General features: G+C 46.7%; 1 protein-coding gene across 4 annotated transcripts in view; it reads left to right on the top strand.

The window, feature by feature from the left end:
• Clpb (caseinolytic mitochondrial matrix peptidase chaperone subunit B) overlaps positions 1-18,817 on the top strand; it is a 124,317-nt gene that overhangs the window by 85,707 nt on the left and 19,793 nt on the right. For all 4 annotated transcript variants that reach the window (XM_027407843.2, XM_027407840.2, XM_027407844.1 and 1 more), the window contains 2 exons: positions 3,184-3,281; positions 15,846-15,960. In XM_027407843.2, the coding sequence (XP_027263644.1) occupies positions 3,184-3,281; positions 15,846-15,960 (213 nt within the window). The remainder of the gene's footprint in view (positions 1-3,183; positions 3,282-15,845; positions 15,961-18,817) is intronic.

Genomic DNA, 18,817 nt, shown 5'->3' with positions numbered 1-18,817 from the left:
AGAGATCTCAGCCAGTCACAGCAGCACCAACCAGCACCAGCTCCTTACCCACCCAACCACCCCTACCCTACTTTCTGGGCCCGATCCTTATTGACAGATCCCCCAGAATCTGAAGGAATTCAAGACAAATGGTTAAGAGGATGGAGTTAATAAAATTTGAAAAATTGAGGCCTGTCACTCCACTAAACTTTTTTCAATACCACTGACAGAAACATATTTCCCCAATGAGTGACCTTCCACAGCTGTAGCGGGCAGGCACAGCCGCAGCCGCGCTGCCAGGAAGCCAGGCTGCTATTTATCAAATATTATAAGCTGGGACAACTAATCTGAAGCAGGAGAGGAAGGAGGGGGTCCTGCACCACACTGCCTAGGGTGCTCCAGGTGTTTGCCCCAGCCCCAGACAGCCAGTGGGAGGTGACGGATGGCCTGCGATTAGTGCTCCCACCTCCTTCCAGCCCTCTCACTTGCTCCCAGAGGCCTGGCCCTCTAGACCAGCTGCTTGGCCTGGAGGGGCCCTGGGTGGGAGGCAAGCGGAGGTCAGGCCAGGGCACGGGCCATCCTGATGCCCCCGAGAGGGCAGCCGGGTGAAGCCCAGCATGGTTATTTATTGGAGTGTAATGGTTTGTGGCCGTTGGTCGTGAAGGTGAAATCGATCAGTGGTAGAAGTCAGGTTCTATCAATTATTAGAGCAATTAGTCAAGTTGGAGGGAGGGTAGGAGTCTGGGGGAGTAATATTGGATGGACATTATCCAGGTGCCCCCTCAGCCTTTCTAAAGTAGGGCAGATATGCTGCCCTGAGGCTCCAGAACCTTGGAGAACCCAGCTGGTTTCCCCTGGCGAGTAGCCTGACCTGAGAGTCTCCTGGACTGGAGCCAAGGCCCAGCAAGCACCACTATAAAAGGAAGCCCCTGAGCTGGCTGGCCCAGGTGCAGACATGTCCTACCTGTCCCCACCCCATGCTTTATGAGAAGTGACATGACTCCTGCTAGAAATTACTCAGTGGCCAATGTTTATGGCACACATTTTTCATTCTGTAAGCAAATATAGATCACTGACAGCACTTGTTTGAAGTAGCTAATCTCATCCTCTCCTCTCTTCTTCCACTTCCTTCTTCTCTCACCTTCTCTCCCTCCTCCCCTCTCTGCCCATGCCTCCTCCCTTCCCTAGTTCCTCTCCGTCCTGGAGATCTAATCCCCACTCTGCAGAGCACATAACTAATAGCAGAACTCCCCTCATGGCAGCCAGAGAAAAGAGGCCTCTCCATTACTCCTTTGAGGCTCCTGGCCTAGCTGTGCTATGGGAATGAGAAAGATGCTGCCTGGCACTGGCCCCTTGGACCTTGCAGGATCCCATTCAGTGCCCAGCACCCAGAAAGCAGGGCCATGCCAAGACAATAAGCCCCAAATGATCTATTCCTTCTTTAACTCTGTGGTTCTTGTCTGCCTGTCCTTCAGCACAGAGGCAATCTCGACCTGTGTCACTGTCATGAGCTCATCATGTCCCCATAAGCTCTTGAAGAGCTGAGTTTGTGCTTGACTCAAACTCAAAGGATACCTGTTCCTAAAAATAGGAAAAGATGTCTGCAAAAGAGACAGACAGACTGGTCACAGAAATGAGGGGAGGGTTTGAAAAGAGGTCTTAAAAAACTCAAAGAAGTCAATGGCCAGATTACCAGTTACCACAGAACAGTAAGGAGGAATTTAAAAAAAAAACCCCGCACTCAGGATAACAAGGCAGGGGTAGCTCCGTCAAGTTCAGGGATGGGGTGGGCTATATAGCGAGCTTAAGGCCAGCTCTTCTCTAAAACCAAAAACAAAGTAAGTATGTGGTAAGTATGTGGGGAAGGGCTGGAGGGAGCTCCTGGGTTAGGAGTGCATGCTTTCAATTCAGCAGACACATCAGGCAGCTCACAACAATGTAACTCCAGCTCCTATGCCTCTGACCTCTGTAGGTACCTACACGCACACACACACACACACACACACACACACACACACACACACACACACACACACACACACACACACACACACGTGTGCGCTCAAATAAATCTTGAAAAAAAAGTATATAAAGAAACTTGCTCATTAGCCCCGGCATTCCTGCATACATAGAGCTACTGGTATGCAGTGCCCAGTGAGTGCCAACTGATCTAAAAGAAAGAATGAGGCTCTGTGTGAGCCTCTGGGTTCTTAAAAGACTAGAAGCTTAGTAGTGCTGGTAACACACATCTCATTCAGCCGGGCTATTCGGGAGACACTCAGTAAATACCAGTGTTGAACTAGGAAGATCCCTCCTGTTGAAACAGCCCCCTCACTAAGGAGGCTGGCTATACTTGGTGCTGTGGACCATGAAGGTCCACTGGAGGGATTTCAGCAGTGGTGCATCATTGCCACTCTGTTGAGGGTGTGGAGAATTGGAGTTAGGAAAACCTAGGGCTAGGGTGGACTCTTGGCTCAAAACAATAGGCCCGAAGCTAATGGCCATGCTTGATCCAGTTTCCATGTCTGTGCCAGCACTTAGAAGGTAGTCGTGTGGCTCTCAGCTAACCTTTTTCCTCCAGTCATCAGAACATACACACCCTCGTCATCAGCTAGCAGGGCAGAGCCACAGTCCTGAGATGTTCACACCCTTCCAGAGGACTTGGCTGACTCTGGCTGGCAGGAAAGAGAAGAGCTGGGTGTAGTGAGTCACACCTGTAACCCCATTTAGGAGGCTGAGATAGAAGGGTTGCTTTGAGTTTGAGGCAAGCCTACTCTACATAGCAAGTACCAGGGCCTTTCAGTTACTATTCTGTTTTAGAAAGGAACTCTCTATATGGCTTTGTGTTCCTTTATATGCAGTTATATTGGAAAATCTGAACATTTTAATGAATGTATGTATGTATAGACATGAATATTTGTGTTGTGTGTATAGATCTATGAATTTATTTGCTGAGTTGTATTAGCATGTTTAGCTACATATACATATATATGAAGGCCCTAGTATCCTGACCTCCATCAGGGAGGGCCACATATTCTCTCCTTCCAGAGTAACTTAGTATGTTTTGCTGTCATTTTATAATCTCATAAATTTCCATGGGGATTCATACTGAAATTGAGGCTCCCAAGCCACCTGTGGGTGAATACTGAGGACCCGCTAATCATTCATATAGCCCCTGAACTTTCATCCTTTTCTTCCTGACAGGAGCCAACCCCCTTCAGAGGAATGAGATGGGACACACACCGTTGGATTATGCCCGGGAAGGGGAAGTTATGAAGCTTCTGAAAACTTCCGAGACCAAGGTGAGTAAAGAGAGGAGGCTGTGGATACATATGCGTCATTTAACCTTCCACTCTTTTGGTTTTTGTTTTGTTTCATTTTGTTTTGTTTTTGGAGGGGATTGTTTTGTGTGTGTGTGTGTGTGTGTGTGTGTGTGTGTGTGTGTGTGTGTGTGATGTGCATGCAGTATCTGGAAGAGGGCATTAGATCCCCTGGAACCAGAGTTCAGACAGTTGTTAGCGGCCACATGGGTGTCAGGAACAGAACCCAGGTCCTCTGGAATAACAGCCAGCGCTCTGAGCCATCTCTCCAGCCCATAACCTTCCACTTTTTCAATTACTTCACTTTCCACACCAAAAGCACTTAAGTGATCTTTTATTTTCTGGCAACTTGTCTTACTACATAGACAGGCTGGCACTCCCAGAGTAAGTTATCAAGACTGAAGCAAATGCAGTTGATCACTGGTGGTAGATATAGATATGTATGTGTGCATGCCTGCGTGTGTGTATATATGGTTCCATGAAGGAATGAGCCCAGAACACCTGGCTTTCTGACCTTTGTATTGTTCTCTTTCTAGCATATGGAATCTGTTGTCTGCAGACTGGCTGAGTGCTGGGATTGCAGGCATGCATCACTAAGCCAACCCTTGATGGTTATTGTCTATTTAGATTCACATCCAGCTCTGGTCTTACCAAGAATAGGGAGATTTCCTGTCATAAACATGGAGAGGAAGAGGCCCAAGCCTTTTGTGGCTTCTGAAAATTAACAGTCATATTTATTTTTAAGGCGACAGCCTCCCAGCTTCTTTTCAGCAGAAGGTACTAACCAAATGAAGTCTTGAGTAAAATATTAGTTTCTAGCTGAGTGATGATGGCACATACTTTTACTCCCAAGTGCTTGGGAGGCAAAGACAGGTGGATCTCTGTGAGATGGAGGCCAGGCTGGTCTACAAAGCAAGTTCCAGGACAGCCAGGGCTATTACACAGAGAAACCCTGTATCAAAAAACCGGAAGAAAAAAAATTTCCTCAGGCCTCACATACCCTACAGCCTCCTACAGCGTCCCTTCCAATTGTCACTCCTTCACCCTTACTCTCCACACAATCTCAGTAAGAATCATCTCCATTCTAATGTTATTTTCTCAACCAAACTTTCAAACTCCCTGAAAAATAAGAGTAAGGCTCCAGTTTTGCCCATTCTCTGCATCTACAATTTGGGAGCAATTGGGTAGAATCCAAGAACCAGAGCACAAATCTCAGACCTGGCAGGAACCAGGACAGTCCTCAGATCCTGTGATGGGGAAATCTTAAGAAAGCAAAACAAATAAATTAGGAAGAAATGGAACTATTCTGGTTGAAGGGAAGATGGCCCAAGTGTTGCCCATGCAGCACACTCTTCCCTCCTGGCAGCTGCTGAGAGGCATGGTACAGCCGCTGCAGTAGACGTGGATATAAATTTCTGAAATGTGCACCTGCTTACTTGTTTTACTCCTGGAGATACTGAATTCAATGCAGCTTGCCTTTGTCCCATAGTGAGTTAGCATCAAAAATGAAACTAAAACACTTGACCACAAGAGCATCTGATGAGTTCTGTGGCAGATGTAGCCTGGAATACCAGGCTTCTGATCCCTCGTCCTTGCTCTTTCCAACATTGTATTGTTCACAGAGATAATTCAGTGTGACAGGTCCCACCTAGTGGCAGATACTCTGCCTTTCTGAGACAGCAAAGACTTGGGTTCTCACCCTACTCCATCACTCTGCCTGTATGACTTTCCTCACTTAAACCTCCGTGAAGCTCCAGGGAAGGAAAATATTGAACTGAATAGTCCCTAAGGTTCAGCCAGATGTATGATTACATATCCATCAGGATAAGCTGAACTGTGCTGCTGTAATCATCCAAAATTTCATTGGTTTGAACAACACTTATTTTGCCTTGTGCAGATGTTTACTGTTGCTGGGAATGAGGGAAACTCTGCTCATCAAGGGCACTAAGATCCTACCTTTACAGTACCCTCTCCCTCCACCCTACCCTGCCCCCAGTTGCTGGTTGCTTGCCGGAGAATAAAGTATACTCTGAAGGGTCTTAAGTTTTCAGTTGAGAGAAGGCAGTGTGGCACTTACCACACAAGCCTCACAACCTGAGTTGTATGTCTAAAACCCATGTAAAAGGTAGAAGGAGGTAACCAACTCCACATAATTGCCCTCTGACCTCTACACCATTGGCCACACTCACAGCTGACTACTCAGCCTGCAAGTAGAGCCCTTTATTTCCTACAACTCACTGTCCAGAACTAACCACAGGATCCTACCAAATCAAACAAGGGCAAAAAGAGTAATCCTGCCAAATTCATAGGAGAGCTGGAACAACTTGGTAATCAGCCTTAGCCACCAAGAGGGTATCTCTGATATGCTTAGTCATTGTCTTAGGATAATTTCTTAAGAGATAGGTTAAGAAATGGTAGCTAGCTTTTCACAGCCCATCCAAGTTGGTTCTTGGGACCAAAAAGAGCTACTAAATTCAAGGTGCCCTAGGAACAGCTGCACTACCATTCAGGTCAGCTTTCCCACTGCCTTGATGAAATCCCTGCTGGTTCCAGATAGCCTCAGGAACTGTATCCCATCACCTCCTCTTTAGACCTGGCAAAACACGTGGGCTGGTGCTGGTCGTGCCAAGGTTCTTTCAAAGTGAACAAGCATCTTAATGTCAGCACAGGTCCTTAGAGGTACTGAAGGCCACTTAAAATATGATCACCTAAGGGAGGTGGCCATAGTATCAGCCTAGGACCAGGTGCCCTCAGTGTCTCTACTTTCTTGTTCTGTCATCTGTGTTGTCTTTGGGTTGGTTGTTCTGTCTCTCCTTACTCCTTAATCCTCGGCTCGTTTTCACCAGACGGCAAGATCTGGCTCTTTAAGGCAGATTTTTGTGGGGAAAGTTCTGTTTTGACATGAGCTCCATCTCCCTCTACCAGTAGTAAGCAATAGAGTTCAGGCCCTGCCATCTATAGCAGTGACTCAGACTTGGAAGGCACTGGGGTCCCAGCTCAGACTTTCCCTCCTCGTTGTGTCTATGTGTGTATCTAGTTAGGGTTTCTATCGATGTGATGAAACAAATACCATGACTAAAATTAGTGTGGGAAGGAAAGAGTTTATTTCACTCACAGTTCCATGTAACAGTTAGTTCATCAGCAAAAGCAGTGCAGGCAGGAGCCTGGAGGTAGGAGCTGATGCAGAGGCCATGGAGGGGTGCTGCTTATTGTCTTGCTCCTCATAGCTGGCTCAACCTGTTTTCTTATAGAATCCAGGACCACCAGCCCAAGAATTGCACCATCCACAATGGGTTGGACCCTCTTCCATCAACCACTAGTTAAGAAACTGCCTAACAGACTAACCTACAGCCTGATCTTTTTGTTTTGATTTGGTTTGGTTTGATTTGGTTTTTGTTTTTTCAAGACAGGGTCTCTCTGTGTAGCCCTGGCTGTCATGGAACTCTCTGTAGACCAGGATGGCCTAGAACTCAGAGATCTGCCTGCCTCTGTCTCCTGAGTGCTGAGATTAAAGGTGTGCACCACCACTGCCCAGCTTACTGAGGCATTTTTTTTTTTCTTTTTCTTTTTTCTTTTTTCTTTTTCTTCTCTTTTTTTTTTTGCTTTTTCGAGACAGGGTTTCTCTGTGTAGCGTTGGAGCCTATCCTGGCACTCTCTCTGGAGATCAGGCTGGCCTCGAACTCACAGAGATCCGCCTGTCTGCCTCCCAAGTGCTGGGATTAAAGGCATGCGCCACCAACACCTGGCGAGGCATTTTCTTAATTGAGGTCCCCTCCTCTCAGATGACCCCAGCTTGTGTCAAGTTGACACAGGACTGTCCGGCACGGTGTGAGTACTACTGGTCTGATCTTACCTTGTTCCCCTTCTGTCCCTCCTGCACTGTACCCCACTAGTACCCAGTAAGCCTCTTCCACCTTGACCCACCATTCTCTAGTCAAATTACACTCATTATAGAAAATGTGTGAGTATTAACATCATATGTTTGATTATGGAAGCTTTTGGAAATAAGATGAAGAGAATTTAATGTTATTTAGCCTATTTATGAATGACAGATCTGTGCTGGACTGTGGGCTAGATAGCAGAAAACAAATGAGTAAGTCCCTCCAGGAGTTCACAGTCTAACAGGCAGTCAGGCAATGAATCAGTGGGATGATATTCAAGAAAGGCTTCCTGCAAGAGCGGTCACCTAAGCCCAATCCCAATGAAAGTATCCTGCCTACTGCCTATGTATAGTGCTGCTCATGTTGTTATTCCTAACAGCTATTGAGTACATCTAGTGCTTAACATGCACTTTCTCTACTTCTGTAACAAACCTCAGGGAAAACTGAATAGGCAAGAAAGAAGGAAGTAACACACAGGAAATAAGGCTGTCTTGGGATTTTAAAAATGTGCCTCAGTAGTACTTTGTCAACTCTTTTGAGACCATATCCACATTTCTTTACATAGGTGGCCTTTTTGCCTAAACTTAATGGCCACTATGTCTTATATGCCAACCCAGAATTCCCAAAAATGTGGATTTAATGATGCAGGACTTTCAGCATTAGATTTTCTTCATCTATTACCAAATGGCAAATGGGACAGTAACAGAAAGGGGTTAGGGGATAGACTCTGCTGCCGTGTCCCTGCTGTATTATGTCATCACCTGCCAGGCATTTGTGTTACCTGCTTGGCCCAGAAGGTGATACTAAATCTCCCCTCCTACCTTACTATTAGTCATTTCTGCATATTTAAAATTATTCATAATCCTAATATTTTACCTTATTCCTCCTTTTAAAATATGTCACTGGCTCTCAGAATCTCTGTCACCTTAACTGGATCAAGTGACTTCTTGCAATGAAATCTCGGGCTCTCTGAGTCTTTACTGAACAGTTCCCAGGCCTAAGCTGCTTTAACCCCAGGAGACCTGAAGTGGAGAGGCCCAGCCACTGTCTCTTGCTTGCTGTCCTACTATGGGAGAGTCAGGCATTCTTAGCTCCATTATGGAAAGAACTGGCAGGTGCCTCAGGAGGGATGCACAGAGTTGGGGGGTGGTAGGTGGCTCTAGAAAAATGTGGCTTGCCCACCTCTTGGCAGAATGGGCAGGGTAGGCTTCATAGAAGAGGTTAGCCTAGATCTCACTTTGAATGATTTCAGTATATGGAGAGTTTAATACTTAACGCCTAGACCATTTTCATGGTACTCAGATACTAAGAGATGAAGGAGAGGTAGAAATATATCTCTGTGCACATGATGGCAGATAAAACAAAAATATGGGGAGCTATCCCATGATGAATATTCAGCTGAGGGGGATGCACGCATGCCAGCCGCAGCTCAGCCGCAGCTCCTCTCCCGATCTTCACTCCACTGAGACTCTCGAGGAATTTATTGCTCATTTTAATCACACCCAGAGAATGAATTGGCAGGAATATTAGGCAGATAGGCCCATCCTATATATTTTATTTGCATATCCCACTGACAGCATCACAAGCACAATTCCTATCTCTATATTTTCTCATTTGCTTCAGGGTAGCTGGGGATGTGATGCTCCCCTGGGCCAACATCCCAGGCTGAGAACCTGGGTGCTCCCACCAGACCTTGAGTAAAGCTCTGCAGGAGTGCTGGGGCGGGCCACCCAGGAGGGCACATCTTCCTCCCAGCATCCTGCTCAGTGCCCCTTGTTCTCTGGTGTACATCTCAGCACGGGTACCCACTTGCCTGTCTCTATGGCCTACTGTGGGCCACATAGTTGCTAGCTTCATGGGAACTCACAAACTTCTTTGGGTTCTCTCCTCCCACCCCTTCAGGAACTTTTTGTTGAAATATGTCTGTATAAGGAAGGCATACATATCAGAGATGTGGATTGTATGTTTTCACAAACAAACACTCCTGACAAAGAAATAATCCCAGAGACCTGTCTAGTTCCTAACTTTCCTTCTTTATTTTGGTCCAATTTTAGAAATCATGTAACAAGTTCCAATAAACTTTTTATCAGACCCCCAAGCTGCTAACGTTTTAATCACAGTGGTTTGTGTGTGTGTGTGTGTGTGTGTGTGTGTGTGTGTGTGTGTGTGTAGATAGATGATTATACATGAAGATAAACAGGGGTTTGTTTGTATTTTGGGAATATGCTTTTTTTCTGTAGCTGGAGATTAAACCCGGGCCTCAGGAGCACTGAGCATGTACAGTACCAGTGAGCAACATACTCAGCTACATTTACTTATATACTGTCAGCACAGTTATCAAAATCAAATAAAAATAACTGATATTGATAATAAACAACCTTCCCATGGTATTCCGATTCCCCAGCTCTGCAGGATTCTCTTTGCAAGAAAAAAAAAGTCTAGGGTCCTTAAATTGCATCCAGTCGTCATGGTAGTGATAGGGACTGGTTTCTCAGTCTCTCCTGTCTTCTGTGATATTACCATTGTCACTAGTACAGGCTGGTGAAGAATGCCCTTCATTTTGTGTTTTTCTACTGTTTCCTTCTGATTCAACTTGTTAGATATTTCTGATTAGAACACCCACTGGTGTTTGTTTTCAATAAATTCACTATGTAACCTAGTAGTAGAAGCAAGAGAGCAAATTTGTGTTTTAAATCTCATCTCCAGCCAGACTGTGGTAGCACACACCTTTAATCCCAGCACTCGGAGGCAGAGACAGGCAAATCTCTCTGAGTTCAAGACCAGCCTGGTCTACAGAGTGAGTGCCAGGGTAGGCTCCAAAGCTACAGAGAGAAACACTGTCTCAAAAAACAAAAACAAAATCTCATCTCCATAACTAGATCTTAAACTCAGTAAAGATGGGAGCTTTCTCTGATCTCTGGGTAGAAAGTGCAGCCTTCCAGGGTTAATGATCTGTCTCTCCTGCCACCAGTAGACCTGGTTTGAATTTACTTCTCTCTAATCCAGACAGTGACACCACAGTCAGCCTTCCTAGAGCTGTGACGATCAAAACCCTGACCCCAGATCAAACAAGACCCATCAGTGAGTGCCAGAAACTAGAACCTGAGAGCTTGCAAAGTGACAATGTCAGAGCCCCTCCCTGAAAATACTAATTACAAAGGGGAGAGTGGAGTTGAGAACCCTGGCAGTTGCCACCTTCTCCAAGGAATGGAAGATCAGGAGCCATGGGATGGTCAGCATCACACGTCCTGAATCTGAGAGCATCCAGCTCATTTCCTCACTGTAGCCACTTGCTTGCCCTTCTTAACCTTTTCTCACCAGTCTTGTCTTCAAAACAACACAGCTATTTTCAGAGATGTGACAAGGTCAAAATCACATAAGTAAATTCAAACCAGGTCTGTTAGCAGCAGGAGAATCAGCCTACCCCTAGCAGGATGGCTCTGGAGCTTACAAAAAAAGCCCAGTCCCAACCAGGGGCAGGAGGCCCTTTGGGTTGACATAGAGAAATGAGATTTTAAAACACATCTCTAGCACAACAGAGGAGGAACTGGAAAAGTGGAGAATGGGCTGTGGAAGCTGACCTGGTGGTGGTCACGTCCAGTGAGGCTGAGAGCTGCCCTGTGGGCAACCCTCTTCACATGGAGTGTATTTTATGGGCTAGTTCAAGAGGCTTTCAAGTCCCTTCCTACCTCTGTCACCTCCTAGACTCCTGTTCCCATTTGATTGGTATCCCTCAGACTTAATATATTTTGATATAACTCAATAAGGCAGTTTTGTTGTGTTGGATACCCTGGATTTCCTCTGCTGTCGTCACTCCTACCCCAGTCTTCTCTGTACCCTCTAGTCCCCATTGTTGATCTTCCTATGTAGTTCTTCCTATCACCACATCTTGGGGATTCATAGAATCCTGACCATGACCTAAGTTCAGATCTGAATTAGGAGTCAGAAGTCTGGGGCACACCTGAGGGTATAGGAGTAGCCAGTTTCTCTGGCTTCTTCACCTTGCCAAGAGAAATTTCAAACTTGGCCTGGCCTCTCTTGTGTTCTTTCTCTACACCTCACAACCCAACTCTTGTCCAGGGACTTACTCTGCCCACTTACTACTAGTACCACAGCTGCTCTCTCCTCACCAGCTTCATTGTCAGGCCTGTCCCCTCAGGCATGCCCAGTAATCAAGATGCTTGTCACACTCCTTCTACCCTAACCCTCCCTTGCAGTGCCACTCAGGCCTGCCACTCACCTCTGAGTAGAGCAAACTTAGCTAGGCCTCCCAGCCTTTTCCTGTAAATGCACTCATAGCCAGGAGGAGTGCCATATTAAATCAAGACTGATGGAAACCAGGGGCTGTGATTATCCAGCCAAGATGCAGCATGGGAAGCTGACTGCTGCCTGCTCCAGGTGAGAGTGTCTGAAGTTAATTGTACCAGGCTTTTATTAGGAAAATGGTCACTCTCCACAGCTGCTCTCCTGGCAGCCCCTTTGCAGGACCTCTCAGTTCAGCGCCCTCTGCTTCTGTTGTCTCCTTACCTACCATGTCTTCTAGATAAGTGGAACCCCACTCTAAAGCAGAACTTTGAACTCAGCCCTGTAGCCTTCCTCCACGTGCCAGGCACAGCAATAGCCTGCATCCATGGAGCCCTCAGAGCTCCTCGACTTCTGCTTCCTCTCCCCCAGGTTGAACAAATACAAATCAAGTGTTTTCCTTCTCTAGTTACTTGGGTTGATTTTTTTTTTTTTTCAACTCACTAACTTTCTACAAGTCTGGGCTGAGGACAGATGCCTTTAAAAAGTGATTCATGCCTAGTATGGACAAGGCTGAGTATTCAATCTCTAGTAGTGTAAAGTAATACAAATTAAAAGAGGATTAGTACACTTTTTTTTAAGTGGGTTTTTTTTGTGTTAATTTAATCATAAAAATATTCATTTACATGGTGAGGAAAAATCTCATCTTCATCTCCTCCTAGGCACCACAAGGCCCCACCAGACACCCACCACTGTTCAGGTGGGAGAGACAGTAAGCTGCCCCCACATTCACCCACGGAAACAAAGGATAACAGGGCAAGGGTGGGGACAACACATGAGTCTGCATTTGTGAGCCCTGGCCACCCTCTCCTGCTTTCCTGCTGGGAGCTCAGGCTAAACTTGGGGGTCCTAACACTCATGCCTATTTCCCACCTTGGCGACTGCCAGGCTTACAGTTACAGCCGGTCTGTGCTGGGAGAGGAGGCTGCTTTTGTAGAAAAATGCCCCCAATTCAATTATCCCCATGGCAAAAAGAAAACAGGCATGCACACATGCACACACACATACCTACATATACCCGACTCCACACAGACTCTTCCCAAGCCTGCACCCACCCACCTTCCCAGCTGGGGTCAGGCCCTTACCACCTGAGACTTGGTGTCTGCCTCACCTCGTGGGTGCCAGACTGGGGTCCTGACAAAAGGTGGCCTAGTGCGTGTGAAGGCTCCAAAGGGCTGCAGGAAGAGGAGACCCAGGAAGCCATGGGTCAAGGCCTTCTGAATGAGCTACCTTTCAAGGACGCACAGACAGGACTTGTTTCTGGGAAGGAAGCCAGGGTACCTGAGCTGTTACATTTGCCAAGTGAGGTTGCTACAAGTGGGAAGGGGCATAAGATGGGAGGGACACTCAGTGACAGTGGCCCACGAGGCCCCTGGTGGGGAACTGAGAAAGCATGGTACCTAGTAGGGGACAGATGGGGAAGCCAGTGAGGCCAGGAAGCAGGGACAAGGGCTGGGCATGCAAGTGCTGATTAGTGCACTTTTTAATTCAAACTCCTCTACACCTTGACAAAGAAACACAAAGCAGTAACATGTGGTCTCATTTAACCCCCAGCATGCTGCATATTTTCTATTGTGTGTGTGATTTACGTGATACATGTATATAAATTCAGATTTGTATATGCCATGGTGCACATCTGTGTAGAAGTCAAAGAGCAACTTTTAGAAGTTGTGCTGTCCTCCCACCATAGGATCTGGAGATTAAAATCAGGCAGACAGGTCTACAAAGCAAGCACATTAATACAGTGAGCCATCTTGCCAGCCTTCCTATACAATTTTATCAAAGAAATCTGATATACTTCCAAATTTCTTTCTAAATAAATAGCTATTTGAGACTAGAGCTTGGGAGGATCCCAGTGTGATCTAGGGGTTAATTTCATTGGAACCTTTCCCAAAACCATCTAGGAAGTTCTCAAGAAACCAATCAATCACTCATATCCATTCCCCCATGCTCACTTCCATAGTAATTAGAGACACTTGCCCTTTGTCCAAGAAATTATAGCAACATAAAATCTTGACCCCAAAGAAAAGTTACAGGAAGAAGAAAAGTTTTCTGGAGACTACTTGGGGAACCACAATGGTCATACCTCACACAACAAAGTGGAATAAAAAGTCTCATTAAGTGGCTTTGCCTGGCACAAAGGGGAAAGGTGTGTTCTATGAGGCACCATAGATAGAAAATAATGCAGAGACAAGAATTATGCCATGTAAGGAAAACTGGTGGCCAGAGACGGCTGCCTCGGGTTGTCAGGGAATCCCCAGAAATGGACTATGAGGAGACAGCACCTGCAAACTGAGGTTCCAAGAGAGGGAGCCACAGGAGGCTCTTTCCAGGCGGCAGACACCCGAGTGGGCTTGGTCCCAGCTTCTGCTTAAGCCAGAGACCTCTTCTTTCGGTCTATGGTCCTCTCCCTGTGATTAAAAGGGTTCCTGAACTTGGCCTCCCACCCCCCACCAAAAAAATAAATAAATAAATAAAAAAGACGATAGATTAGCCAGTTAGTTACCAAATGGAGTAAAGGGAAGTAGTATTTATCCAAGACCAGTGCTTGCCTAGCATGAGCAAGAACCCTAGGCCAATCCCCAGTCCTTGGAAGGAAAGGGAAAGATAGAGCTTCATAAGGTTAGGTGGTTCGATGACATCTGAGTCACTCTGACTACCACTTAGAATCCACCCACATCTGCCTGCCAGGCTCTGCCAAGTGCTGATCTCATTTCCTCCTTAAGCTTCCTACAGGGTAGGTATGAGCACTATCTCCATGCTGTGATAAGGGAACTGTGATCCTGGGAGGAAAACTCACTACCCAAGGTCACTAGCTCTTAAATGGATAAGGTCACTGGAGTTCAGATCTGTCTACAGAGACGCTTGTTCATTCTGCCACATAATAGTTCATGAGGAGCCCCAGATGTAGGGGTGACTTGAAAACTCGAGGCACTGGATGAAGTGTCATGGCTGTGTGTAAATTTGCCCAGCAAATCCTGGCAAGCCAAGTTCATCTTCAGACTCCTTCAGGCTCTGTCCAAAGTTGACAACATTCCAGTGAGTGTATGTGTATGTGTGTGTCTTGCCATCAGCACCTCCCAGCCCAGTGGGCCTGAGTGCTGAATGGGCTTGTGGGCAGGGAGGAGGAAGAGGCAGATATATGGCTGGAGTTGGCAGAGCCAGGTGATGTATGTGGCGCCTGAGGGAGCTGCACAGTGACACTCTGGATTCCAGCCGGCAAGCGTCACTCCACTGGGATCGGCGCCGAATTATTGCTCCATATGAAACCGAGGACTGATGGGAGCTTTCAGTTACAGACTGATAGCAACAGCCAAAATTGGATTGTTTGCTATTTATTTTTTTTAACTTCTGTCAAGGTCACTACTATAACAGGAAAACACTACCCAAGCAGCAGGTATTTTTCATCCACTCTGCCCGCAAGAACAATCTGCAACCACAACTTCTATGACAGGGCCTTACCTTGTCAGCTCTCTCCCAAGAAAGATGCCCTCGTTACTAGGGCCACCTAAGACCTGGCATTTGCTTCTCAGTTTAGGATCTGCCTATTTCTGCTTCAGTAAATGATTCCCCTTCAGGCCTACACCCTCAGCTCCCTCTGTCCAGTTGCCAGTCCTCTAACATCTTCAAATGTCCTAAGTTCCAGAAAGCCCTGGTCCAAGCATTCCATATTTCTATATCTTCCTCTTTTCTGTATGTCTACACCACCCTGTCTAGCTGTTAATTATCTTTTTTGTGTCTACCCTTTCATTAATTTTTCTTTCTCTCTTTCTCTCTTTCTTTCTTTCTTTTTCTTTTCAAGACGGGGGTTTTTCTGTATCTTTGGAGCCTGCCCTGGAACTTGTTCGGTAGACCAGGCTGGCCTCAAACTCACAGAGATCTGCCTGTCTCTGCCTCCCGAGTGCTGGGATTAAAGGTGTGCGCCACCACCGCCCAGCACCTTACATTAATTTTTACACTCACCAGATGCTGCTGCTGGGTCAGAGCCCGTGCCCAAAGCAACTACAGCCTGCCCTTAGAAAGTGCTCTGTGGAGTCAGGATAGGCTTACAGACATTCAGAGACTCTTCCAGTAGTATTGTTAGTGAAAGGTAAAGTCATAGATAGAAGCACTTAAGACTGTCAAACCACGAGGAGTGTGATTTGTTCTGCCCAAGAAGCATTTGTGGATAGACCCTGCCACTCCTGCTTGTCCCAAACAGTGGGGCTAGCTAGGGATGATCTGGACCAACCTTCAATGGTCATGAGCCAGATTAGGACCCCTGGAATCCCAATATCTTCAGTTTTCCCCTGCACCGAGGGACAGATTAACCCAAGATCTACCTGAGACCAGCCTCCCTGAACCATTTGCTCTCTTCCCCCAGTACATGGAGAAGCAGAGGAAGCGTGAGGCAGAAGAGAGGCGCCGCTTCCCGCTAGAGCAGCGACTGAAGGAACACATCATTGGCCAGGAGAGTGCCATTGCCACCGTGGGTGCTGGTGAGTCCTCAACACTAGTCAGGTGGGAAAGGGTCAGGGCAGCTTGTGCTCCACAGAGGTGCGAGTCTTGCTGCTCCAAAGCCAGAAAGTTGTGGTTTATATTCATGTTATCATTTGCTGAGTACCATCTGTATGCCAGACATTGTCTTTAGCTATTGGCATATTTTAGGTCATTTAGTCCTTATAACAACGCTATGAGATGGGCACCATCAAATACCATTTTACAGAGACATGGTGCAGCATTTAAGAAATTTGCTTGAGGCTACTTTTCCCTGTACTTCAATTGAACTCTTGCCATCATCTGGTCCACTACCCCATCCCTACTTTTAAGGTGGGACACCTGAGATTCAGAGATGGGTGGTAGCTGAGCTAGAACAAGTCTTCAGTTCCCATATGCCAGCCAGCCCAGAATTTACTCCCAAACTTTGAGAATGGTTTGCCAGCAGCTGCATGGCCAGATCATGCAGAAAACATCCCAAGAAATACCTTCTTCCCCACTGATAAACAGCTTATTCTCATCCTGAGGGCTTCCTACCAAACACAGCTCTCTCTTGACAGGTGTGTACAGTGGGTGTTGATGAAGGCAGGGGCCTCACCTTTGTTCTACAACTCAGACCTGTGCCTGTTTTAGGGTGACTTTAGGCAGATGAGGTAGGGAACCAGTTGCCTGTACCAGACTAAAGTGGGGTCATGCCCTGGAGACAAGTGATTCTCAGCAGCTCCTCAAGCCCAGAAGCTAAAACACTCCCCAGAAACAGCATTTTATGGGGCACTGAGATGCTGTTTTCCTCTGTGCACCTCAGCTTCATTGGAATCATTTTCCTTGCCTTTATAGTGAGAGTCACCCCATGACTCTGAAGCCCATGTTTTTCTATCTGCCACAATCTAGTCCCTGTCCTCACGATGTTTTCTTGGATTGGGTCCTATACTCTTGATTAAGCCCAGAGCTGATTTCTTTCACCTGTAACTGGGCACCCAGTCCCAGCTTGCCTCTTCCCCAGCACTGAGCTGACCTCTGGTGCCTGTCTTGATGTCATCCCTTACAATTGCTTCAGACTGGGTGATCTGCTCTCCACCTCCAAGAACTGTCAGAATATGCACCCTGGGAACTCCATTCCCTGAAAGCCTCTCTCTGTCTGAACTCTGCATGAGGTCAGCAGTAAACTAGCTTCCAGGAAGGCCCACTTCTTGCCCCATTGTATATAGATTGGCCCTGCTATGGCTCTGGTGACCCTACCACAAGACAGTGCCCTTGGGACCCATGTTGTACAGGACTTTGCCTTTTTTTTTATTATTATTATTTCATTTGCTGTGCACCTGCCTTTCTGAGGAGCTCTGCCACTGGATCACACTCAGAATGTCCTGCACCATGTTTATCTCTGTGACCAGATCCCAGAAGCTTCTGGATGCCCAGAAGAAAGAGTGAGCAGCCTAGTGGCTGCAGCTGCAAGCCTATTCAAAGCATGAGGCGCTTTCTACCCAGGACCTCAGCACCATAGAACCCCAGCAGGCAGAGGAGGGTAAGGCAGATCTAAAGACCATGTCAGGCCTTTCTGGATTCTCCAAGCTAGTGTCGCATGTGTGTTAGGGAATATCTAGATGGGGACAGAGCCTGGCACCCCATGGGTACCATGAGGATGGGCAGCCAGAGAAGTGCTGCAGAATGAATTGATTTGATAAATGGCCATTTATTACCCTCACGAATTGGCTGAAACCAATTTCGGTCACATCAACCTCTGGTAAGTGCTGGGATATTGATTTGTGCAAAGTAATACAGTGAATTTATCAGTGTGATCCCCAGCTGCGGGGTTTCTAGCAATGCTGGCGCACAGTTACTGCCTTACAAATGGAGGAGCTAAAGCACCAGCCCTGCAAACCAAGCCCCCAAGGCTACTCTTGTCTGTTTGGGTCACCAGATCCACAAGGCCAAACTACATACCACATGGGCATGGAAAGTGAATTTCACCTTCCAGAATGCAGTCAAGGGATGGAAGATGTCATTCTGGGTAGCAGACTTCCTGAGAGCTCAGGACAAGCCCCGCTCACCTCAGAAAGGCTGTCTGCTGAGCATATTAAGAACTAGGCATCCATTCACTAGTCTCCTAAATAGAAATATAGACATTTCCTTGGCTTTGCCTTCCTTCCTTTTCGCCCAGTACAACTCAGGTATCAAGTTCTGCCATTCTCTTCCATGGTTCTCAAACTTAGCTTCTCTTCCTTTTCCTGTACAATTTTTACTTACCTCATGACTGTGATAAAATATCTAACAGTAGCCAGGTGGTGGTGGCACATGCCTTTAGTCTCAGCACTTGGGAGACAGACAGAGGCAGGCAGATCTCTGAGTTCAAGGCCAGCCTGGCCTACAGAAGGAAGATTTTATTTGGGCTCATAGTTCAAGAATGTAGTCCATAATAGCAGGAAACCATAGCGACAGGGGCTTCAGGCAGTTGGTAACAGAGCAAGCAGTTAATGCTGATGCTTAGCCACTTTTTCCTTGTTATTGAGTCTGGCACCCTGCCCATGAAATGGTGCCACCCATGGTCTAGGTGGGTTTTTCACCACAATTAACTTAATCTAGATAATTCATCACAGGCATGGTCAGAGTCTTGTCACCTAGATGAGTCTAGAACCTGTCAAGTTGACAGCAAGTACTATCATGTCCTGATACTCTGATCTGGCCATGCATTGGCCTCCTTTCCTTCCCTTGGTGTTCCTGCTGGGCCAGAGTGATCATTAGAAAACACAAATCTAAGTACCACTCCCTTGTTGAAGCCTTTGAGTGGTGCCTATTGTCCTACTGTGGCAGATAGGGCTTACTGCTGCTGTTGCCGCCACCTCCATCTCTGCCCCTGCTTGC

The sequence above is a fragment of the Cricetulus griseus genome, chromosome 3 (genome assembly GCF_003668045.3).
Source record: "Cricetulus griseus strain 17A/GY chromosome 3, alternate assembly CriGri-PICRH-1.0, whole genome shotgun sequence".
Taxonomy (NCBI): Eukaryota; Metazoa; Chordata; class Mammalia; order Rodentia; family Cricetidae; genus Cricetulus; species Cricetulus griseus.
The sequence above is the reverse complement of the archived record's forward strand: the minus strand, read 5'-3'. Positions and strand labels throughout refer to the sequence as shown.